This window comes from Astyanax mexicanus, chromosome 4 (assembly GCF_023375975.1).
Source record: "Astyanax mexicanus isolate ESR-SI-001 chromosome 4, AstMex3_surface, whole genome shotgun sequence".
Lineage (NCBI taxonomy): Eukaryota > Metazoa > Chordata > Actinopteri > Characiformes > Acestrorhamphidae > Astyanax > Astyanax mexicanus.
The window spans coordinates 19,282,998-19,309,816 of record NC_064411.1 but is presented as its reverse complement, the minus strand read 5'-3'; the positions used below and the strand labels follow the sequence as shown (position 1 = coordinate 19,309,816).

The 26,819-nt window shown below is 37.6% G+C and overlaps 4 protein-coding genes across 6 annotated transcripts in view; 2 read left to right on the top strand and 2 right to left on the bottom strand.

The window, feature by feature from the left end:
- The window catches only part of LOC111188757 (zinc finger protein 239-like), a 105,431-nt gene extending 80,007 nt beyond the window's left edge, over positions 1-25,424 (top strand). The window contains exons 1-2 of one of the 2 annotated variants that reach the window (XM_049477766.1): positions 8,505-8,642; positions 20,795-25,424. In XM_049477766.1, the coding sequence (XP_049333723.1) occupies positions 20,914-22,020 (1,107 nt within the window). In that variant the 5' untranslated portion in view covers positions 8,505-8,642; positions 20,795-20,913 and the 3' untranslated portion in view covers positions 22,021-25,424. Of the gene's footprint in view, positions 1-8,504; positions 8,643-20,794 lie in introns of those variants that run through there. The other variant, XM_049477767.1, reaches the window with a different exon arrangement.
- Positions 1-26,819, bottom strand: part of LOC111188258 (zinc finger protein 239-like) — a 179,793-nt gene that overhangs the window by 20,986 nt on the left and 131,988 nt on the right. The gene's annotated exons all lie outside the window — the stretch shown is intronic.
- Positions 1-26,819, top strand: part of LOC111196797 (zinc finger protein OZF-like) — a 180,569-nt gene that overhangs the window by 116,911 nt on the left and 36,839 nt on the right. The gene's annotated exons all lie outside the window — the stretch shown is intronic.
- The window catches only part of LOC125801236 (zinc finger protein 271-like), a 356,087-nt gene that overhangs the window by 300,751 nt on the left and 28,517 nt on the right, over positions 1-26,819 (bottom strand). The window lies entirely within an intron of this gene.

Genomic DNA, 26,819 nt, shown 5'->3' with positions numbered 1-26,819 from the left:
TTTTTTTTCTTTTTTGTTTTTTTTACTTTTGGCCAGCTTCTTTGTATTTCCCACTCCACCTTAAACAGTGCTTAAATATGTCAATGTCAGTAAGCCATTGCTGCACGATTTAAGGTGGAGCAGGAAAACGTCTGACGAGCTTTATTATAATTAAGCCCAAACACAACTATTTAAGGTTCTAAGAATAACTAAAGTTGTTTATTTTAATAAAAAAAAGGTGTGTTACTCGAGCAAAATGAGTTAACAGCGTTTATTTCAGCTAGTTAGCCTGGTTAGCTTAGCTAGTTATACTAGCTAATACTAGCATAACTAACTGGTATCGTTAACTGAAGCTTTTTGTCAATTTTGCCTACAAATTGACAACAATTAACATTAAATACACAAAAAAACAATTGATATTATCCAACATACACGTGATAAATCAACTTTAGCATATACAAGATTAAAAATGAGCAATAAATGTAATTAAATGACGCTGATAGCTAGTTAGCTAGTTAACTCACCTGAAGCGCAGATTCAGCAGATGTCAGTTGGTCCTCGCGCTGAGTTTGAATTTCTCCCGCTCCTGTGCCGCTCCGCCGATGCGGCCCGGATCCGCAAAACGACACTGAGCTGACACTGAACTCACATCTGGTATCTGACTCCGTGCCGAAGTCATATGGAAGGCGTGAAATGAGACGGACTGTTATGCGGATTTACCGTCAGTAAAACGGATCTGAACGTGAGTCACAATCATAACCCGAACCCGGAGTGAAGCCGTACCAGATCCACTAAACAGACCTGACTGTAGCGCGGATCTGCCGGAGGTAAAACGGATCCGGATCGGAGTAGTCTGCTATCAGGGTTGGCTTTAGCACATGAACACCAGTTTTGGATGGAATAAAGCAAACCAAAAATAAAGGATCCACAAACCCCACAGCTTAACACTACACTGCACACCACACCAAACAAACCATAATGGGGAGGACTAGCTTGGATTCTTTCTTTGGTAACTTCAAAAATACTGTTCAACAAAACACACTAGATGAAAAGAAACTCAAGTGTGGCAGAGTATTAATTGGAAAAACCCCACAAAGTTACTGAAACCAATGAAAAAAGAAAATAAACTAATTAAATTGGACCCAAAAAACAAAGAATTACAAAATTAAACAAAACTTAGCTACTACAATAAATTATGCAGATAGTCATAGCCAGAAAACAATGCAAAAAAATAAATAAATAAAGCACCAAAAAAAAACTAACAAAACAAAGAAACTGCAGAAACTAAAGCAATCAATACAGAAATTATAAGGAAAGAAATACAGAAACTATCCAAAAAAAAACCATAAATGGACCATCAAAAACAGTAGAGAACCATTAAGAAAACAGTAGAAATGACATTAGAAAACAAGATTAGAAACACAGTAGAAATCAGGAAACAACAGAAAACAGTGGCCAATATCCTCAACTTTCAGCCATGCACACGTCCTGCCAAGACACACATAATTATTCAACATTTATTTATTTATTTGTTCATTAGCTCAACCAAATTAAAAATGTTACATACCCTTGCCGTCTTGAGAGAAGCACATGGAGGGAAAATCAGGAGCACCCCAGCCTTCTTGTGAACTTGGACAATGAATACTAAAAACCCAGTTAAAAAATGTATGATGAGTCAAATGAAACAGCAGCACCTGCCCAAAACAGTTCTCTGCTCTGTCTCCACTCCTCTCCAACATGCACACCAACAGCAGTGCCCACCGGCTACATTAAAATAATTAAAACTGCAGTTTAAAAGCTTTAATATTGATCTCTGCAGGTCTGAAACAGTTGATGTTGTTCTGTGTTGAGAAAATTAGTAAAATTTTCAGTCTCAAACATTTTCTAAACATCAGCTTTATTCGCCAAGAGTGTTTACACACACAAGGAATTTGTTTCCGGCTGTTGTTACCTCTCTACAATTACAAACAACACAATATACACAGAAGACTATGAAGACAATGAACAACTTCATTATAGATGAGTAAAGTGCAGTTGCAGTATTATACAACATGTATAAAGTGCAGTATGGCATGTAAACAACAGTAAACAGCAGCTCAGTTCTAGTTATTAATAAGTTTGATAGCGATTGGAAAGAAACTTTTACTCTGTTATGGCGTCATTTTATTGCCAATAGTCGAGAGTGAAGTTTTTGAATGCCTATGCCATGCAGTGCTCACGCATTTTATTTGCTCACGTATAAAATATAGGTGTGCTCTCACAAATTTACCATGCTCTCTCTCAGATTAACTCTCCTCTTGTACGAATATGCGCGCGCTCCCTCACTGCAACAAAACTGACAAAGGTCTCCAGCCGATCAGACGTGGCAACAGGATTTGACCAATTAAATGCATAATGCCCCTTTTCTGCCTATATTTTACACGTGAGCAAATAACATCCGTGAGCGCTGCATGGAGTAGGCTCTTGCATTGAAAAACACTCTCGACTATTGGCAGTAAAATGACGCCATAACAGTGTCTGTCTGATTTTGTGCTCAGGGCTCTGCAGCGCCTGCCAGAGGGTAGTAGGTTAAATAGTTCGTGTCCAGGGTGCGGGGTCTGTGATATTTTTTTCCACCTGGTTTCTACCCCTCGGCTGAACCGAGCCACACTATGATGGATGTGCTCAGGACAGATTAAATGACTGGAGTGTAGAACTGTTTCATCGGCTCCTGTGGCACACCGTGTTTCCTCAGTTGACACAGAAACTACCTCCTTTGCTGGGCGTTTTTGAGGATGGAGCTGGTGTTGGCCTCCCATTTTAGGTCCCAGGAAATAGTAATTCCCAAGAACCTAAAGGTAGTAAAATTAAATAATTGTTCTAATTTAAAGGGCCTTTATTTTGAAACAACACATCGTAATGTCCTCTTATTAGGTGAGAAGGGTACTTCAGACTTGGAAAGGCATTAAAAAAATCCTATGCAAATAACAGTTTTAAAACTAAATATAGCCGCAAGCGGCAATCATCGGGTTCAAGCACCAACTGGACGATGGTGTCTAATGGAGCATAGGATGGTGAGGTGTAAGAAGGTCTAATACAATTAGAGGCACATCTAATGAAGTTTGTAGAATATTCATCATGTGATCTACAATTAGTCAAAATGTGTCTACATGTTTTGTTTATTGATCAGGAGTAATACAAATTACATTTTAAGGCTTTTCCTTTTTTCTTTCTAATTTTTCCCATTTTCCCAATTTACACGGCCAATTACCCAACCCATTCATTAGGACTCCCCCTATCACTAGTGATACCTCAACACACCAGGAGGGTGAAGACTAACACATGCTTCCTCCGATACATGTGAAGTCAGCCACCACTTCTTTTCGAGCTGCTGCTGATGCAGCATTACCGAGCAGCCAGCGCGCTTGGAGGAAAGCACAGCGGCTCGGCTCCGGTACATCAGCTCACAGACGCTCTGTGCTGCAGACATCACCGTAGGAGTGAGTGAGAGAGTGCCATCTACCCACCCAAAGGGAGCAGGGCCAATTTTGCTCCCTCTAACGACGGCAGCTTGATGGCAAAGCTGCATGAGCTGGGTTCGAACCGGCGACCTCCTGCTCATAGTGGCAGCGCTTTAGACCGCTGGACCACTCCTTTAAGGCTTTTAACATATTTTAACTAAGGGTTCCAATAATTATGGAGGGCGGTGTACCTCCTGCCTGAGTTCCGTAGCTTTGGAGTGCATCAGGGAGTAACTATATCCAAAGAATGCGATCTCCTGGAATTGCCAGAACTATTATTATTATTATTACTGAACTATATCAGTATCAGTTAAGGACCAGCTGGGAACTGTATTTCACAGTAATGGTTTTAAGTGGATTTTTTTGTTTGTTTTACTTTCAGCTACTAATAATTTTATTGTTTATCATTACAGTAAAATAGTGAGTTTTCTATTAAATTACCAAGCTAATCAATGTTATTGGAAAAACACTAGTAAAATTCCACTTCTTACCTGACCTCTCTCTTTAAAAAAAACAATTCTTTCTTTTTAATTTTAATATTTTTACAAGCGGACTTTTATTTTGAAACAGGTGGATTTGTCCCCCCCAAAAAATGATATCCTTTGGCTCAGCTCCGGTGTACAATAGGGTTCATGCACACAGGGGTGGTGACGTATATCCGCTACAATCTCAGCCAGCTCAGCCTCTTCCGGTATCCACACTGTTGTGTTGAATTTAGTGAAGTCGCGATAATGTCTCAGGCAAAAAAGTGTAAGTTTCAGCTAACTGACAGCACTACGGTTGAACATTGCTGTGTACCTTTGTGTCAGGCCTCTAGTAAGTACAGTACTTAGTTTTCATACATTTCCCTCTGATGCGGAAAACCGGCTAAAATGGATTGTTGCTATCCGGAATGAGAACTTCAGTCACTACGCATACCCGCGTAGTGGGTATGGACGGCGACTGTTAAAGAAGGGAGCGGTGCCGATGTTGTTTGAGTGGAACAATTTCTCTGTCCCACTTTCACGACCGGGGGGGCTGGACACCTGTCCAGGAGACGGATGCACTCCTCGGGGACCACGACTACGCTTCTGCTCCGGACCCCGCTGCTGTCGACTTGGTACTGGAAGAAAACCTGCTTCTTAGAGAGGAGATCCTCCAGCTGAAGAAACAAATAGAGCAGCTTACTCTGGAGCATCGCTTTGGCATTCACCGCTTTGCTGGCTCAGACAGTGACATTCGCTTTTACAGGTAAGATGTGGTAAGATGTTAAGCAAGTTTTATTATTTAAGTTTATGCACTAAAATAAGTAAAGCATACAGACATACTCACCAGCATTGATTAAAGTTTGTTTGCTGATTTTAAATATACAGTGTAACATTAAAAACGAGAATATGGTAAAAAGGTTTAGTTCATATTTTAATTTAAAGGGTCATTTTTCATATTAATCACACGTAAAGCTTGTGGTTTAAATTGAGTTATCAAAAGTGAACTTTTTAATGATATTTTTTAAATTTGACAATGTATGTTCACCTTCATTATGTGTTCTCTCTCAAGTATACTTTGGTTATTATTTAAATTAAGTTACTAAAACACTGATACCAATTTTAATCATAAAAATAATTGTATTTATAGGTTTGGATCCTATGACCTCCTCATGCGCTTCTGGGCCTTAATAGAGCCCTCTCTGCCATCTATGGTTAGTGTCACACCAGCATAGAGAGGCACCTTTGAGCCAAGTTCCACTGTGTAAGTACAATTATGTTTATTTTCATGGACCATACCTTATAACCTGACCGGGATAATGGCTGATAGAATTAAAATTAATACAATATTACCTTGTGTTATTTTTACAGTCTCGTTACCTGCAGCCCATAGATGAGATGTTCATGTTTCTGAACTATCTTGCACTGCGTTTAAAAAAGCATGACCTTGCCGACCGGTTTGGGGTCCACCAGTCCACAGTCAGTCGGATTATTACAACATGGAGCAACTTTCTATATGCTGTGCTGGGGTCAGTGAGAATCTGGATGGCAGTGGAAAAAATAAGGGAACATCTGCCAGCAGAGTTCAAGGACTATGCAGACACTACAGTTATCCTGGACTGCACAGAGCTGAGGTGCCAGTGCCCATCTTCACCTCTTCTTCAAAGTGAAGTATTTTCTGTGTACAAGTCCCATTGTACACTTAAAGGGCTGCTTGGTGTTGCTCCTCATGGGGCTGTCACATTTATCTCTCCACTGTATGCTGGATCCATCAGTGACAAACAGATCATGAGAGAGTCTGGAATTCTCTCCCTGTTGAGACCTGGGATGGCCATCATGGCCGATCGAGGATTTCTTGTTGGTGACTTTGTGCCATGTAAAATCTACAGGCCTCCATTTCTGTCTGGAAGATCCCAGATGCATGTTGGTGAGGTCAGGGAGACCCAGGTCATTGCCCGCCTTAGGGTGCACGTGGAGCGCCTTCCTCTCCGGCTTTTTGGCAACATTAATCAGCTCTATACTGTAGCATGTCTGCTGACAAACTATGAAAACGGGCCTCTTGTAAAGGCTTGGACAAAAAAGCAAGGCTCAACATCTGCTGGGCTTTTTTGAAGGTGGAAATGTTTAGTTTCTTATCACAGAGGATGTAATGTAAATAGCATAAATCTGCATGTATATATGTATATATTTTTCAATGAAATATGGTTTAATGCATTGTGACCGAATACTGATTTACTGCAATAAATTCACTGTTCAGTTTAACTAGTACAAGATTTGTTTGATTTGATTGCCTACCTTACTATAACCATAACTGTATCAATTACACGACATTAATCACTTTGATGCTAATTTCTTTATTATAATCAGTAATGTTCAATAAAATTGTTACATATTTTAACTATATTCGCAGCTATACTAATAAACAACAGCAATTCATTCTATTTAACAATTACTTACACAACAGCTGTAACTTTCTTAAATCTGCTCAAAACAACTTTTACAAAGAAACAAAAACAATTTACAGATTAAGCTCTCCACACATTAGCTAGTGATTTAGCTCTATCCTATTTATCTAGGGATGCACAAAGGTCAAAATAAAAAAAGAAAAGGTCAGTTTTTTCTTTAATTGTTTTCATGATTCCTTTGTCATGGGGGATCCTCTGAATAATCATGTATTCCTCTGTATAGACCACAAAATCACACCAGTCCAATCCAGAGATCAGCATCTGGCCCTGAATCTGCCAAAAGTAAGGATGAGTTTTCCTGAGTGTATGTGTGCCCTCACTGATCTTAATATATGGGCAGTCCACATAGCTTGCTACATTTGGGCATTTTATTTCAATGGTGCATCAGGGTGGATCAGAAAACCACAGGGATAGTGGTTAACCTCCCTTACTCTGCAGTACTCCTCTACTGCTACAGGCTCCAGCTCAAGCCCTCATGTCAGCAGTCTGATGGCTAGGTCTTGAAGAGTAACTGTTTATTTTACCTTGAGTGTATTGACAAATATCTTTCAATTATGATTACTTATCTTAGTATCTATAATTACATAATCATTGTGTGAAACCTTGTATTCTATATGCATAACCAATACTCACATTGTATTTGATCATTTTTATTACTCACAGTGTATTTTACATGCATTTATATAGAAGATTAACCAATAATCACAGTATATTCTTTACATATATAGTAAAACACTGTTTGATCAGGCATGTGACTAACACCGGCCTTATTATGACAAATTAACCCACATGATACATAACGCGATTACTAACACATAGGACCTATTATATGGCGGACTAACCACGCGCTACTAACACATTAACATATAATATATGGAATCCATTGTGTGACATGTGTAGCTTATGCTTGAAGCATTTCGTTCACTGCATGTTTCTGACTATTCATTGTGCAAGTTCACAAGAAGGCTGGGGTGCTCCTGATTTTCCCTTTCCCTCCATGTGCTTCTCTCAAGACGGCAAGGGTATGTAACATTTTTAATTTGGTTGAGCTAATAAACAAATAAATAAATAAATGTTGAATAATTATGTGTGTCTTGGCGGGAAGTGTGCATGGCTGAAAGTTGAGGATATTGGCCACTGTTTTCTGTTGTTTCCTGATTTCTACTGTGTTTCTAATCTTGTTTTCTAATGTCATTTCTACTGTTTTCTTAATGGTTCTCTACTGTTTTTGATGGTCCATTTATGGGGTTTTTTTTGGATAGTTTCTGTATTTCTTTCCTTATAATTTCTGTATTGATTGCTTTAGTTTCTGCAGTTTCTTTGTTTTGTTAGTTTTTTTTGGTGCTTTATTTATTTATTTGTTTGCATTGTTTTCTGGCTATGACTATCTGCATAATTTATTGTAGTAGCTAAGTTTTGTTTAATTTTGTAATTCTTTGTTTTTTGGGTTCAATTTAATTAGTTTATTTTCTTTTTTCATTGGTTTCAGTAACTTTGTGGGGTTTTTTTTTTCCAATTAATACTCTGCCACACTTGAGTTTCTTTTCATCTAGTGTGTTTTGTTGAACAGTATTTTTGAAGTTACCAAAGAAAGAATCCAAGCTAGTCCTCCCCATTATGGTTTGTTTGGTGTGGTGTGCAGTGTAGTGTTAAGCTGTGGGGTTTGTGGATTCTTTATTTTTGGTTTGCTTTATTCCATCCAAAACTGGTGTTCATGTGCTAAAGCCAAGTATTGTCCGTGTCAACCAATTCAGTGGAGATTCATTGTGGGTTTTATGTTTGTGTTTTGATGATTGTGAATAAAAGTATTTTTGATATCAATCTCTGCCTCTATAGACTGTTTTAACACAGTCGGGATCTGTGAAGGGGGAGGGCTTCACATTCCTTTTGGGTTTCTCCCACCTTTTAACGGGAGTGGCGTAGTCAGTATATAAGTGCATGGGTAAAAATGGCTAGAAGCCACCACTCGTGTCACATTAAAAAATATTTTCTTTCCTATTTTAGTGAAATACTTTATTCTAATTTGTAAAATGAAAGAAAAGCCCCATAGAAGTAGTTCTACGCTGTTTTAAATGAGAGTTTTAGCTGTTTAGCTCCATTCAGCGCGGTGATGGGGTGTAATGTGATATGGAGGGGGCGGAGCTCTACATAACCCGAGTGAGGCTGAGCTTCGGGCTCTGCAGTTCTTTCGCAGCGCCTGAGGAGGAAGAGCAGGATCAGCTGAACTACAGAAGGTATGGAGAAGTTTCTCTCTCTCTTTCTTCATCACGCTGTTCTACATTCACTCCTACACCAACACCACCTTCACCACCTTCAGCATCTGCAGCATTTACACCACCAGCACTGGATCTTCTCCTAGCTCTGCTCAGCAGTTATGTGTCGTTCGAGAACGATGCAGCTCTAAGCGTCGGCTCTTTGAAGTGAACGATTCCACAATGGGAGCGTTTTAGGATCCTATTTGGGATCCGTTTTTTTTTTCCTTCAGTATGTCGCTGTCTCTCTGCCTCCCTGTCGTTGCGCTTGTGCTCTGCAAAGTGTCGCAGAGCCCACAGTATTTTTACAACGTCATTTTTTTTGTCCTTCGGTGCCTCGCTGTCTCCACTCCACCTATGGAGCTAAATTAGTGCCAAAACTACGCAAATAAAGAAAACGCGCTTCTAGCGATTCCCCAGAGCATTAATTTACACTGATTAAGGTGTTTAATACATCTATAATAATCACCACTCTACCATTTTATATCCGATTTACACACGGTTTGATTTGTTACAAACAGCAGAGATGTAGTTATGATATAGGAAGCTGTTACACATTACAAATATGAGCTTTCATGCTGAAATATTTTATATTATGCTCTTTAAAAAAGAGAGAAAAAATATTAATCAGTGTTTAAATTAATTAGATAGATAGATGAGTAATCATATCGACCTGGTCCTCACCACACAGCCTGCCTCACTCATCCTGACAGAAAAAAAACCTAAAATATTAGCTTGTAAAATGACCCAGTGGTGTTATACCAGAATAACACACCTAACGGTTAAAGTTAACTATATAACGGAAAGGATTAACCATTACAAACTGTGTGTACATTATCCTACCATTTAGGCTATATATCAACAACTAATAACAAATTCATGTTTTTAGGACATTCACGCTGTTGGTAGTATGTGATGTTTGGAATTGCTAGCTAGCTTGGCTAGGTCGCTAGCATTGGCTTGATAAGGTAAAGGTGGCTAAACTGTAACTTACCTTTAAAAATAATGTAATGTGCCCCTATTTCCAGTTGCTGTATCCTTTTAACAAAACTGCTTTTGTTATTCAGTATTTTTCTACATTGTTCGTGACGCATTAAAAAAACATGGTGCATGCTCCACACAGTATTTTTATGTACAGATTTACAAATGTGTTAGCAATAGTAAAATGTTTTATGATGTGATTTTGTTTGGTGAGAATAATGTCATGATACAACCCAGCAAACATGCCCACACTGGGCCAATGAGGTTGGTGCGGTACCGCCCCCATATGGGCAGCCCAAATCGGACCAATGGGTATTTGCACATTGGGCCAACAGAGATTTGCAGAGCTCTAACACACACACACACACACATGCCCTCAGCGGAAAACCAATTGTGGCCCCAAATTTTTAGAACTGTGCAATATTGAACAGAGAACACTTTTCAAGAAAGAAAATTTAAAGCTGTGCTATTGACATTTTTTGCAACTGCCTGTAAAACAATTATATAAATAACACAATTTAAAGTGTATAGTAAATTAATACATGTATTACAAAGTATCATGTATAAAATATAAACAACACACAACAGTATTTAAGTAAATTAAATCCCAAATTTATATTTTAGCATGAAGATAAACATGTACTCCATAAATATCTCCATTTGCAAAAACAGTATTTATAATAAACGGTATGATATAAATATCAAACATAATACAAAATAACAAAGAATTATACAACTTAAATTAAAAAAAAAAAAATATATATATATATATATATATATATATATATATATATATATATATATATATATATAAACATCAATAAAACAGCAAATCATATTCTTGAATAAATACTTGAATGCACTAGACTGATGTAGTAGATGAATAATAAACTGATACTGTTATTGCTACTGGAACAAAGCCTCTGGGGTGGGTTTCCCGAAAACGATCAACCTTAGCGAATAACGAACGAACTAACGAATGACGTGAGTAAATAACGAGCCAGTTCTGCGAGTGTTTCCCAAAGAGCTTCGCAACGTGAAAATTAACAAAGGAGGTTAAAGAACGTCTTTGTTGACTCCTCCCCTGAAACAGCGCACTCAATCGATCCACACATATCGATTATTATGCAGTATTTATTCAGTATTACACCCTAAAAATGTAAAAAAGTGTTGTAATCATCAATATTATACATATTTTGAAATTTAAATTACAAAAGGATGTACTTTGGCATTAATAAAATACTCCTACAGATACATATGGCTAAATAAATAAGTCATATGTTTATATATAAATGTTTAATAAACATTAAACTTTTTTAAAATTATTATAGTTAATATACATATATATTATATTAATAGATATTGTACTTATATTATTAATAGTAATATTGATAATAATATTAATTTATTATTATTATAATTATTAATAATACAAAAATAATATAATATAAAAATAATTATTGTTCCGGTGTGTGTGTATATGTGTATATATATATATATATATATATATATATATATATATATATATATATTGTTGTAAAAAGAAAATGAAAGATGGGTTACCCCCATCCACCATCCGGGGTACAACTCCCCTGCGTGTTCGTTTTGATTGAGAGAGTCGCAGACAGGTGGAGTGGAGTTGAAAGCAAATCAAGTATTTATTACAAAATACTGAATTCAGGAGAACCAATACATACAAGACAGTTAGCAGCCATCAAATAGTAAAAGTTCTGACCCCCCTCTGATCTGACTCCATGTTTATACCCCAAATGACGTGAAACCTGCTGATGAGGCGTTGCTAAAATCATCTCATGTTAGTATGCATAATTTCACGTGTTAGTAATCCGTTTCACGTGTCTGACCGGACCACTAGTGCTTGGCCTTGACTGTGTCCAGCCAGAACTGAACATTGTGGCATTATCTGTGTGCGTGTGCGTCACTCCCCGCTTTGAAGAGCTGCAGGTTTAGGGAGGCACCCACACACAGAGAAGGCCGCTTTGGTCTAAGAGCTTCCTCTGTATCAATTTAGTTCATACAGAGTGTACCAGTCGATGATTGATGGCCGTTAGTTGTGACCAAAATGCCTTAAGCATGAGCTAAACAAGTCACACAATGGATTTCTTATGTTATATGTTAATGTGTTAGTGGCGCGTGGTTAGTCCGCCATACAATAGATCCTATGTGTTAGTAAATGCCTTATGTATCATGTGGGTTAGTTTGTCATATAATAGAGTCTGTGTTAGTTACATGCCTGATCAAGCAATGTTTAACTATATGTGTAAAGAATATATATTGTGAGTATTGGTTAATCTTCTATATAAATGCATATAAAATACAAGGTTTCACACAATGATTATGTAATTATAGATGCTAAAGTTAAGTAATCATTATTGAAGGATATTTGTCAACACACCCAAGGTATAATAAACGTTAACTCTTCAATATACACACACACACACACACTGTAAAGCTCCAGCTCATCCTAAATCAACATCTCAGTTGGGTTTAGGTCAGGGGATTTTGAAGGCCATGCACCTCTTTGTTAACTAGATAATTCCATATGCGTCAATTAATTGTTTTCATAGTTTTAATATTAATCGACAATGTAAAAAAAATAAATAAATAAAAAATGAGACGTGTCAACTTTTGACTGGTATTTATATATTTGCGAGCTGACACACCCCAGAGTTTGCCCAGATGAACGGCCACAATGTTGGTTAGAAGCACCTAAATAAAGAATAATATTAAATATTACCTGCACATTCACCGATACCCTTTACAGTACGTGTAGGTGTGAGTAAAGACACTGCAGGCGTCCCCTGCACCGGACCTACAGTACCAGGAATTTTCCCAATAGCATGGAAATATATTGTATTGTGCTGTAATTCCCGGGCTGGTGGGAAGTGTATATAAGTGTGTGTATGCCACATAACAGCCTGATTACAGAATCCACGGATTTGGTGACTTTGCAGCTTTGCTTAGACCGTGAGCATCATCTGCAGGAATCTGGATTTTAATAATTTATGGGTTTGATTGGTCAATTCCAGTATGCCCAGTCAGACTACACAGAGAAAGTTGGCATTATAATATAATATAATATAATATAATATAATATAATATAATATAATATAATATAATATAATATATGATATAATATAATATCTCATCTCATCTCATCGTCAACCGCTTAATCCGTGAAGGGTCGCGGGGGGGGGGGGGGTGGCTGGAGTCTATACCAGCCGGCATCGGGGGGAAGGCAGTATACACCCTGGACAGGCCGCCAATCCATCGCAGGGCAGACAGACACACAGGCACATCCACTCACACACACACACCTAAGGGGCAATTTTTATCCGACATCCAATTAGCCTGAACTTTGGACTGTGGGAGGAAACCGGAGCACCCGCAGACACGTCAAATAATATAATATAATATAATAATATTAATTATTATAATAATAATTATATATATATATATATATATATATATATATATATATATATATATATATATATATATATATATAAATAATTGATTATAATTAATAGTAACATAATATAATTGCTTCAAGCAGGGAAATTATAATTTTTCTCCCTCAAAATTGGCGGTCCCTGGTGTTTAAGGTGCTGAACTGCAAGTAGAGATCCCCTAAAGAAGCTCTTAAGAATAACGACTGGGTGAGGGCACTCGTTAATCTGCGAGCGAGTTTACGTAGTACTTTAGTTACGCACGGGTTTGGGAAACACTCTTTAATTAACGATCAATCTTAAGTACGAGTTAACGAAGTTCTTAGCGTAACGAAGCTTTCAGGAAACCCACCCCTGATCTCTATTATTAATTTTATTCCTCTTGCTTGTAGACTTGGAACCAAAATGTCATCCCAATCAAACCAGTAAAAAAAAATTCTAATTGAATATAACATTAGTTTTTGCATTAAGGTTTTTATCTCACAGCAATAATAATGAAGGAGAAAATAGATGTACTTTACATAAATAGAACAGATATAGTTAATCATAATATCAAAAATGAATATTGTTTATGCATTAATATAGCATAGATCATAAATTAACTATTTTTTTGAAGAGACTGCATGAGACGATGCTTCCGTCCACCTGAACGGTCCCGTGAATTCCAAAGCCAAACCTTTGCAACCTGCTCGATCTCTGCATCCTTTGGTGGTGGCATGATTGATCTTCTCACGGCCTCTTAAAATGATAATATAGAGATATGAGAATGCAGTCAGGTAAATACTACATCTGTTAGTGTCTTTTCATGTACAATGCTTAATTTTAGAGAAATTTGCAGACTGTATTTGATTACAGTGATTCTTATATAGTGATAGTTATTTGAATATGAATTTCTTCAGGCTATTCATGGTGAAACATAAATAGCCTTTACAGTCACTGTGTGTGACTGGTAGTTACATTCTATAAACATGTGAGGTGGCCGATATCAGGATATCAGGTTCACAAAAATACCAAAACTTTTTAAAATGATATCTTTCCCTTAGCTTAACTGGCTATCTTTGCATTAGCTTAACTGAATATCTTTCCCTTAGCTTAAGTGGATATCTTTCCCTTAGCTTGACTGAATATCTTTCCCTTAGCTTGACTGGCTATCTTTGCATTAGCTTAACTGGCTATCTTTCCCTTAGCTTAACTGGCTAGCTTTCCGTTAGCTTAACTGGATATCTTTCCCTTAGCTTAACTGAATATCTTTCCCTTAGCTTAACTGGCTAGCTTTCCCTTAGCTTAGCTGGCTATATTTCCGTTAGCTTAACTGGCTAGCTTTCCCTTAGCTTAACTGGCTATCTTTCCCTTAGCTTAACTGGCTGGCTGCGTCCAGAAACCCCAAAAGTGTCTCCTTTTTCCTACCGATCCTCCTCCTCTCCTCCGTGACCCGGAAACTGATTTCGTGACGCCATCTTGCCGCCTGTCCGAATACCGTAGGAGACGAAAGAAGCCGCTTAAAATTCTCCTGTAGTAGGCTTCCATTGAAGGATACATCAGTGTATCCTACTCCGGAAGACTTTTAAGGATTTTCCAATGACATCACTGCATCCACGCCCACAGAGCACGCGAAAAGCAGTGCGAGGAGCAGGCAACGCCCAAATATACGTCATAAACATATTAATTAACTAGGTTCCTTATCTAATTATACAGCCAGTAAAGCACTAATATATGTTTTTGTTTAGATAAGCTGTATGCTCAGTAAAACTTTATTATTTATTATTTATATATATATATATATACATATATATATATATATATATGTATATATATATATATATATATATATATCTCACTGGCCAGAGATGCGGCCAAAATGCCTGGGAGTAAGCAGGATTTTATTGGAATATCTGAATATTTAGCTGTGTCACAGTAATGTTCCATTGATGCTGTTTCATCTAATATTTTTTCACTTCAACATGTATGCAAAATATAATATGTATTATTATATTTATTATTTATTAAGATTTGTTATTTGTTTTATTACATTCAATGAAATCATATTTTACTATTAAAATAATTTAATATTTACATATGCAACCTTCATCAATGGCTAATCAGGCTGCACTTTGAAGCTTGATCTCTAGAATTTGGAATTGTGTTTACTGATCTCTCGTTTCTATTTTTGTATGTGGAGCTTTATTCAGAAGCTGTGATTGGCTGGGCAGTATCCGGCATGTGCTAAAAGTGAGCGTTGTGATTGGCTCAGTTCATCGGTAGTCAACATCCTATCTAAAAGGGATCAGCTGTCCCATTTCCCCAATTACAGCTCCTTCCCTCCATTCCTCCTCCTCCTCTCCTCTCCTCGATTCCTCCACCTTCTTCCGGGGTAGGAGAGGAGGAGTAGGAAAGGAGGAGTAGGAGAGGAGGAGTAACAAAAGTTTCTGGACGCAGCCGCTATCTTTCCCTTAGCTTAACTGGCTAGCTTCCCATTAGCTTAACTGGCTAGCTTTCCATTAGCTTAACTGGCTAGCTTTCCCTTAGCTTAACTGGCTATCTTTCCCTTAGCTTAACTGGTTATTTTTCCCTTAGCTTAACTGGCTATCTTTCCCTTAGCTTAACTGGCTATCTTTCCCTTAGCTTAACTGGTTATTTTTCCCTTAGCTTAACTGGCTATCTTTCCCTTAGCTTAACTGGCTATCTTTCCCTTAGCTTAGCTGGATATCTTTCCCTTAGCTTAACTGGCTATCTTTCCCTTAGCTTAACTGGCTATCATTCCCTTAGCTTAACTGGTTATCTTTCCCTTAGCTTAACTGGCTATCTTTCCCTTAGCTTAACTGGCTATCTTTCCCTTAGCTTAACTGGCTATCTTTCCCTTAGCTTAACTGGCTATCTTTCCCTTAGCTTAACTGGCTATCTTTCCCTTAGCTTAACTGGTTATTTTTCCCTTAGCTTAACTGGCTATCTTTCCCTTAGCTTAACTGGCTATCTTTCCCTTAGCTTAACTGGTTATTTTTCCCTTAGCTTAACTGGCTATCTTTCCCTTAGCTTAACTGGCTATCTTTCCCTTAGCTTAGCTGGATATCTTTCCCTTAGCTTAACTGGCTATCTTTCCCTTAGCTTAACTGGCTATCATTCCCTTAGCTTAACTGGTTATTTTTCCCTTAGCTTAACTGGCTATCTTTCCCTTAGCTTAACTGGCTATCTTTCCCTTAGCTTAACTGGCTATCTTTCCCTTAGCTTAACTGGCTATCTTTCCCTTAGCTTAACTGGTTATTTTTCCCTTAGCTTAACTGGTTATTTTTCCCTTAGCTTAACTGGCTATCTTTCCCTTAGCTTAACTGGCTATCTTTCCCTTAGCTTAACTGGCTATCTTTCCCTTAGCTTAACTGGTTATTTTTCCCTTAGCTTAACTGGCTATCTTTCCCTTAGCTTAACTGGTTATCTTTCCCTTAGCTTAACTGGCTATCTTTCCCTTAGCTTAACTGGTTATTTTTCCCTTAGCTTAACTGGCTATATTTCCGTTAGCTTAGTTGGATATCTTTCCCTTAGCTTAACTGGCTATCTTTCCCTTAGCTTAAGTGGATATCTTTCCATTTTCCATTTCCCTTAATATTTCCCTTAGCAAGCCATTGTTCCCTTAGCTGGTTATTGTTGACATACTTGGATATAAAGTTAACTTACTTAACAGCAGTCTTTCTCCAAGAGCCGAGATAAGCTGCCAACTTGGGAGCCCCTCGTGTTATTTAAATGTGAGGTAAATTCTCATTCTAACTTAGGACAATGCTAACTTTTTTTAGCACAATGCTAACTTCAACATAGCTACCCTTATAATGCTACAATAACCTGAGAGTGGTAACTGCATTAGCACCACATTAGCGTATCTTAGCAAAAAATAGAAAAGAGTATAGTAGAACAGAAATTATAACTTACCTTTCAGTCACTTTGACAGACCAAAGTCACTCACTGACTTTGCCTTTAAGCTTGATCGTTGCTCTGTAGTAAAGGCACGTGCAGGGAGGGGGGAGGGGAGGGGGGTGGATTCGTTGGTTACATGATCCTCACAATTAAATATCACATGCAAAAATAAAAAAAATATGTAACTTTTATAACCTTGCTGGCTTACACAAAGTGTATAGTCAAGCACAAAAACATTTATAATTTAATATGTTTATTTATTTATTATCAGCACAACCAATAATAAAGGTGAGATTATGAATCAGCACCATGGAGCAAATTCATAGCTATCCAAAATATTAAATAAAAATATTTTTATAAATAAAAATGTATAGCTATACAGTATATGTCTTGAAAAATATGAGATGTTACTACGTGTGTGTGTGTGTCCCTCCAAAGGTCTCTGCACAACTCTGCTGTGGTACCTTGATTTTTCTCCACTTTTGGTTTAGAAAATCTTTCAGAGCTGATACTACATTTCACACAGTGTTGCTCCTATCCACTAAGCTAGCTAATCTACCTAGCTCTCACAGACAAAAACAATAAAAAATATTCAGACACCCTTCATATGAACTTGTTATGACACAAACTTTCAGATTGTAAAATATTGTATGGTAAATTTGGGCTGACCCAGAGTAACCTAGCATAGGATTTGTGTGGGCATGCTCACATATGTGTGCGTGTTGCCCACATATAACCCACACTTGCCCTTCAGGGTGTGAAATGGAGCAGGCTGAATGTGGGCTGACCCACAGTGGGCCTGCCTGGGATTTGTGTGGGCGCATCAAAGTGTTGGCTGTCCAAATAATTCCCACACTGGGCCTACAGGGGCATTAATGCACTGGACCAGTTCAGGCTAGCCCACAGCGGCCTTTTATAGGATTTGAGTGGGCCAGCCAATGAACAGGCTGCCCACAGAAAACCCATGTTGGGCCTGTTTGGAATTTTAATGGGCTAGCCCCTGCCCACAGTGCCCGCACTTAGCCCACGAAGGGCCGATGTGTAGCTTTTTGCTGGGTAATAATGCACTCCATATATGCAGGATTAAAGTAAAATAAATTATACTGGACATAAACATATATAAAATGTCTCTAGAAGATATATAATAGGAAATGAAAACAGTGTGAATTTTTCTTTTGCTTAAAACAGCAAGAAAGTACTACCCTGAATGTGATAATTAGGGGTGGGTGATATGGCTCCATATTTCAGGGTAATATAGTTCATGATATTCAAAAATATTGGCAACATTATTTCTTACGATATTTATGGCATACTGCCTTATTAAAACAGATTAATGTCATTTCTGGAGCTGTGATTGTATGCAGATAAATTATCCCATAAATGGTACTACACCTGAATAAAAAAAGTAATATTATCTAATTTCTAGAACATAAAAACAGGAAGGGGTAGGTCGAGACTCTTCATCAAGCATATACATTTAATACAGGCTTTTCTGCTTCCGGTCACTGAAATTATTGTATTGAAAAACTAAATATTTGATTATAAAAGGTGAGGGGTAGAGATATACTGCAAGTCAGAAAATTACAAAGATATTTATAAGATAAAATGAGATACACTTTGTTAGAGCAGTATGACATATTTACAGCTAGTGCTGGACGATATGGCCAAAATTTATATCCCGATACATTCCTTAATTTCGGTCGATACTGAAAAGATACTGTTTATTTTACCTTGGGTGTATTGACAAATATCATCAATTATGATTACTTATCTTAGTATCTATAATTACATAATCATTGTGTGAAACCTTGTATTTTATATGCATTAACCAATACTCACATTGTATTTGATCATTTTTATTACTCACAGTGTATTTTACATGCATTTATATAGAAGATTAACCAATACTCACAATATATATTATTTACACATATAGATAAACATTGTTTGATCAGGCATGTAACTAACACATCTATTATGACAAATTAACCCACATGATACATAAGGCATTTACTAACACATAGGATCTATTATATGGCGGACTAACCACGCGCTACAAACACATTAACATATAACATATGAAATCTATTGTGTGACTATTGCGTAGCTCATGCTTGAAGCATTTCGTTCACTGCATGACCCTAACTAACGGCCATCAATCATCGGCTGGTACGCTCGGTACGGGGCTAAATTGCTACAGAAGAGGCTCTTAGATCAAAGCGGCCTTTTAGTGAGTGAGTGCCTCCCTAAAAACCTCTGCTTCAAAGCGGGGGGTGACGCACACACACAGATAGTGCCACGATGTTCCATTCTGGAAGAACACAGTCAAGGCCAGACACTAGTGGTCCGGTCAGACACGTGAAACTTGAGTACTAACACGTGAAATTATGCATACTAACATGAGATGATTTAGCAACGCCTCATCAGCAGGTTTCACGTCATTTGGGGTATAAAACATGGAGTCAGATCAGACGGGGTCAGAACTTATACTGGGACGGCTGTTAACTGTCTTGTATGTATTGGTTCTCCTGAATTCAGTAATAAATACTTGGTTCGCTTTCAACTTCACTCCACCTGTCTACGACTCTCTATCAAACGAACACGTAGGGGAGTTGTACCCCGGACGAGAGGTGGGGGTAGCCCACCTTTCATTTTCTTTTCTACAACAATACAATATAATTTCGATATCAATATAAATATTTGGAAGGCCTCAGAAAAACTGTTAGGAATCCCTGCAATGGAAATCTGTACCTATTACTGTCTTTAAAGCCTCCTCTCATAAAAAACTGTATAATACTTTAGAAATTAAAAAATGGTCAGAATGAATTAATGCTCACCTTTATTTGCATGTAGCAATATAAAAACATGACATCTCTGTCAAACACAAACCAATAACCTATTTACCTTTTACCAATATAAATAACTTTACATTACAACAGAGGCAGAGCTTCTTATCCTTTTGTAAACATATTTAACAGATCAAAACAAAAGTGCCTCATCCAGGATAAAGAATGCAGAAAGCCTTCATTTATATAAAAGGAACACGATATCACCGTCAAATAAACAAACCTATATCAACTATAAATAACTTAGATACAACATAAACTACATAAGTGCTTCAGCCAGAATAAGGAAGATATTGTGTGTAGTGAAACTGCTTGAGGTGGTGGAACAGATTAGATGCATTACCGTTGCTAGTCAACTCCACTTTCCGGCACAATTGGGAGCAAGCTGAAGTTTATCAGACCTTTGAAAGCCGAACCACTGAATTAGACCTGCCTCCCTCAACTATCTCTCCTGTTTAATCACTTGTGGAAGCATCAGGGGTGCTCATTCTGCATCTAAAATCTAAAATTCTGCATCAGGGCCGAGCCTAATCGAGGAACTCGGTTCGGCCGCACTGCGCTCCGCTCTTCATAGCGGCTTCATAGCGGGAGGTTCTAGGTGTGGACCGGAGCGCAGCCGAGCTTCAAGTTTTAGTAGTATGGATTATAGTGTAAAGTGTGATACTAAAGTAGTAGTATAACACTGTATTCAGTGCTCAGGACAGCAGCAGTGTTTCTGCTACAAACATTTTGCAGCTGCAGCCTGCTGACAGTCAAGATACAACTACATATTAAAATGTCTGTGAATTTATAATGGGATAAAAGTACTGAAGCCTTTATTGTAGTATGAAGGTGTCCCAGTATTTTTCTCCATATAGTGTAACTAATGTAGGTAATTCTTTTTGGTTAATTGACCTGCTTTTATTTTAATACACAAAAAATGTTTTCTTTGTTTTTCCAGAATAAACAACCAGGATATTTAATAAAGAACAGTGTTAAACTGCTGAAAGAGGTGAAGCACAAGCCATCCAGAAGAATCTCCTGAAAACGCAGAAATTGTTTGCTACATTTCACAGACAGATGGAGCCAAGTCCCAACATGGAGGAACATCAGCACTCTGTCAAGAGTTTTACTAAACAGAGTGATCTCAAAAAACACCAGCGCATTCACACAGGAGAGAAACCGTATCACTGCTCAGACTGTGGGAAGAGTTTTAATCAACAGAGTCATCTCAAAATACACCAGCGCATTCACACAGGAGAGAAACCGTATCACTGCTCAGACTGTGGGAAGAGTTTTACTGAACAGAGTAGTCTCAAAAAACACCAGCGCATTCACACAGGAGAGAAACCATATCACTGCTCAGACTGTGGGAAGAGTTTTAATCAACAGAGTCATCTCAAACTGCACCAGCGCATTCACACAGGAGAGAAACCGTATTACTGCTCAGACTGTGGGAAGAGTTTTAATCAACAGAGTCATCTCAAACTGCACCAGCGCATTCACACAGGAGAGAAACCGTATCACTGCTCAGACTGTGGGAAGAGTTTTACTAAACAGAGTACTCTCAAACTGCACCAGCGCATTCACACAGGAGAGAAACCGTATCACTGCTCAGACTGTGGGAAGAGTTTTACTAAACAGAGTAATCTCAAAAATCACCAGCGCATTCACACAGGAGAGAAACCATATTACTGTTTCGACTGTGGGAAGAGTTTTACTGAACAGAGTAGTCTCAAAATACACCAGCGCATTCACACAGGAGAGAAACCATATCACTGCTCAGACTGTGGAAAGAGTTTTACTCAACAGAGTAATCTCAAAAATCATCAGCACATTCACACAGGAGAGAAACCGTATTACTGCTCAGACTGTGATAAGTGTTTTACTACACAGAGTACTCTCAAACTGCATCAGCGCATTCACACAGGAGAGAAACCATATTACTGTTTCGACTGTGGGAAGAGTTTTACTCAACAGAGTAATCTCAAAAAACACCAGCGCATTCACACAGGAGAGAAACCATATCACTGCTCAGACTGTGGGAAGAGTTTTACTGAACAGAGTACTCTCAAAAAACACCAGCGCATTCACACAGGAGAGAAACCGTATCACTGCTCAGACTGTGGGAAGAGTTTTACTTTACAGAGTGAACTTATATTACATCAGTGCATTCACAAAAGATAGAAAAGTATCCCAAATCTGTTCCTCTGCCATAAAAAATGCAAACCTTAAATCTTTCAGACAGCCAAAAACACCTCATCATGCACAAAATCTTCACTCTGTTACAAGAACTTCATTTAAAAATGGCTTTTTACAGGTTCAGAAAAATGAATCTTATCCAGAGATGATGTTTACTGAATTTCATGCTGTGTTTTTATGTATGTTTGTATACCTACATTAGTTAATGCCTGCAGAGCTCTTCAACACTTAGTGTTGTGTTTTAAGAAGTTTTTACACACAGAATCATAAATGGTACCACTAACAGCATAAACTAGGAACATACATTTTTACAATTTTTTCAGTGATATGCTGAATAAATAGTAAAGCGATGATGCTAGCTCACAGTAAAATCGTATATTAAATCTCAGCATTAGCTTTAGAACTAATAATAAACAAAAGTGAGGATTTTATCATTCTGGGACATTTTTAGGTTTAAAAATTGAATATGCTTTGCCATAAGTAGGAAATGATCATTTGGTCAACTTATGTCATTTACAGCCTTAACACATTCTCAATTGTGTACATATAAAAACTTTCTTTATTTTTTCCTCCACTCCACGTTTGTAGTTTGTAGTTGGAGCGAGGGCACTGCCAGTGTTTGCTCCAGATGTTAGATTAGCATTACTTAGTCTTTTAAAATTTAGATGTCGTAGTTTAAAGGAGTAGAGTATTCTTAGGAGTAGAGAATATTCTTAGCTTGCAACAAAAGGCCAACAAAATCCTTTTCAGAGTTAAAAAAAAAAAAAAAAAAAACGGTCTAGCTGTAGTTTCCATACTGAAAGCAACACTCAGCAGGCTATGCAGCAGTAAGACTGCAGGATCCTTGATTCCCTCTGCACATGTGTCAAACACAAGGCCCGCAGGCCAAATGTGGCCACATCCAAGCAAGAGCTTGTAAGATCTTAGTGTCTATAATAAATAGGTCAGAAGCGTTCTTTGACCAAAAACTACATTTCCCACAATGCTTGTCGATTGTATTACCTGTGAAGTTACGGCTTACTGCCACTACACCGCAGTGTAGTCATTGATGTGGAAACCCTGCCGGAGGGAAGGCGTAACTTCGCGGGTGGAATTGAGACATACAAACGTTTATCCCATAATGTCCAGAAAAAGAAAAGTTGATGCAGACGGACGGCTGTGCTTCAAGGCGAAAGACCGGTATGCCTTTTGTGTTACGAAGAGTGTTACTGACCAAAATAAACGCTTGTTAGGAGAGATATAAGTTCTGTGTAAATATTTATAAGACAATAGCTGACAAAATCTGTTTTAATGACGTTAATAAACATCACTGTGACAGTGCTAGTCACAGTTTCACCTCAGCAAAGGACGAGCACGTGAATCACTAATCTAACCAGCCTTTACTGATTTCTGCCCCCAATAACCCTTTCAATAACCTCTAATAGACTTTAATAGTCTTCAGTAGCCTTCAACAGTCTAACCTTGCAGCCGTGGTGTGTTCTAAACTCCGTAGTTATAAACATCCTGAGGTTAGCAGCGCGCTAACTGACCTGTTTATAATGTAATCCGAGCAGTGACTCCGTAACGCTGCTCTAAACTGCTGCTATTAGCTGCTTGGGCTGAAAGATGAACTGTAGAGAGCTGTATTATCCGGTTAGTGGGGTTAAAACCTTTATTTTCTACACAGAAGAATTTTAAAAACTGTAAAAACGCTCCAGACTGCCTCAGCTGAGCCCTGTAGCCCGTGGCTGGGCTGTAGCTCTGACTCAGTAAAGACTGCGGGCTTATGCTGCTGCTGCAGCTCCGACTAGTGGTTGTATGAGGAACTGCTAAATCTGAGGAAATGCTAAATCTATCACATGTTCTTAACAGCTCACAATTTTTAATTTTATATTTATTAAGCCTTATTTCAGTATCAAACGTTTTGATCAAAGTTAATATACTTGTATTTAATGTCATTTCTATTCACTTGAATAGTTTGGTTCTTGATTGATGGAGTTTTTGGATTTCATAACATGACAAATTGAAAGGATTTATGTTAATAGAGCAACAAGCAAACATTTTTTCCATGCAACTGTAATATTTGATTGAATAAATAGTATATTGAAAGTTATTTAACATTAAGGAGTAATTACATTCATTTTATATTACATTTGATTACATTTTATTACATTTATAAGTTCCATCTGGCCCTCAGAGGACAGCCAATATGCCAATGTGGCCCTCGGCCAAAATGAGTTTGACACCCCTGCTCTACTGGTTTTCTCATTGGTCTATGGTTCAGTCAGTCTGATTAAAAATCTGCAAGTTAATCTACAGGGATATTTGGTTGTGTTGTGTTGCTAAAGTTATATACTCTGTTATCTTTTCCTTATTTGGTATCGTTTTGCTAAAGGTTTTTTTTTATATCTCTAAAGGTACTAAAAATATGTAATCCATTTAGTTTATTGATTGTTTTATCCAGTACCAGCTATTATCGTTGTTTTACATCACCTTATGTATTTACTCATATTCATATCTATGTGATTCAATAAAAGGCTTTTATATTGCAAGATCTGCAATCTTATCTATTCTTTCAACTTAAGCATTTAGCCAAAAGCTTTTGTACACATCCAAACATACATTCAAGCAACCACTATATACAGTGCCTTGCAAAAGTATTCGGCCCCCCCTTGAACTTTTCAAACTTTTGCCACATTTTGGGCTTCAGACATAAATATATGATTTTTTTGTTTGTTTTTTTGTGAAGAATTAACAAGTGTGTAAGAATACGGAGGAGTTTTGCCTTACTATGTTCCATTGTTCATTGATTAAAGGGTTAATCTGTGTGTAACTAAATCAGCATTTCACTTAATCAGTATGTTATTCAAGCATTTAGCACGATTCATGATGATTCACATTGTGACTTAGAATGTATGTATATTGTGTCCTTGTGCTCAAAGCAAGGCCGTTTTTCTTGCAACTTAGCATGATTGATTTTTTCCAGCGGAACCATGAGTTTCTGTACATGAAATCTATAGTCTGATAAGGTTGGGGTGACCGAGTTCTCGGCTGACGTATAGGATGAATAACTGCTTATCAGTATCAGGATCCGGGGGGTGTGAGGAGCCTCCTCACACACCATTAGACTGAGGCCAGGCGAATGCCTGTTTTTATTAGACTCTGTCTAGGAAGAAGAGTAGAGTTGGGCGGGAGAGCTTCTCCCGAGAGGGACTACAGAGCCACAGGTCCTGTTCACACAGCCGAGAACTCTGGAAACCCCAACTTTTCTCACCTTTGGGGTTTTCCTCTTATTTTCACCTTTTTATTTCAATTCAATTTTTCAATAATCTTTTTACTCAATTTTTGATGTATCCAAAAAAACTGTTTTGCTCAGAAGATTCTTTGAATAAAATCTGAAGGAACTACAATTTTGGACTGGATCTCCTTTTCTTCTTTATGACGTATCATGCCAGATACATCATAATTCGAACAGTAGATCAATAATCTTTCAATCGTGAAGTGGAACGAAATTTATTGGATCTCATTATTTTGAGATACTCTCATCATTTGGAGATACTCAATATGTTGAGAACATTGGTATTTAAACTGTGTGAAACTGACACCAATAAATCCATAACTCCTGCTATTTACTTACTTATAAGTAGTTTTTCTCAGTAGCTCAGTCGCTGTGAAGTGTGGAGAATAGTTTTGCAATATATTGATTATCGCTGAATCACAGTTTTGAGATATCACCGTTATCATTAATTTTCCACTTTACTGAAATATGCTGAAAAAAACTTGAAAGTGGGCCTTGAAAGTGCTTGAATTTTACATGGTAAAAGGTGTTTGAACCCTGTGTTTAAAAAACCCCAGCAGCACTGCTGCACCTGATCTACATGTACCAACACAACACACACAAACACGTCACCACATTAGTGTCAATGCAGTGTTTTAAAATATTTATCACGAAAATAAAGCTCTCTGGCGCTGGGAATTAAATATACAGGGTAAAATTTAGGCTAATCGGATATGCAGGTGAAAAAATAAACTGTGAAAAAATATGTGTGTGAATATGTGTATGTTTATACCTACAAATCTCAAATGTAAATTGACATAATATGGACCATTAAATGACGGTAACAACCTGACCGTTTGACACTTAACTAATCTGCATACCAGTAGGAGAGAGCAGAGATAGACTGGCTGTGTATGAAACGGTAGGCAGCTACCACAATCCCTCATGCCTGAGCTGTTCATATATTAACACCCACTAAATGATTAACCCTTTACAAGTATTAATATGAACTTTAGGAAAAAGAATATAAACAGAATTGCCCTTTTTTCTATTGTGAGTTAAATGAAGTCACTGCTGCCTATTCTAATAAGCTAACCGTATGACTAGCTTGACGAGCTCTGGGGACATTTTTACATGGGATGTGTCTGAAAGATCTGTGGACAAAAATACATTACTTAAATTAATGAAAAGTATTATTACAAACGTTACAAAAGGACTTTCTGAGCTGAAAACAAAAAAAAAGAAAATAAGTTTTATAAAATTTATTGAGTTATCATATATATCCTATACCCAGTTTATAGACACATTTGGGACATACCGGGGTTGGACAATGAAACTGAAACACCTGTCTACAGTCACTCAGTTTTGGATCTTAGTTTGCATAAAAGTAAATTTATGCCAGTTTTTACCCTGAGCTCTGGCTCGCTTCTTTTTTTCCTCCTTTTTTCCTCTCTGTATCACAAACTCTTCTAGTTCCTCCCTTTACCCAAGTTTGATTTTAGGAAGTCTTTATAGCCACAGGGTCAAA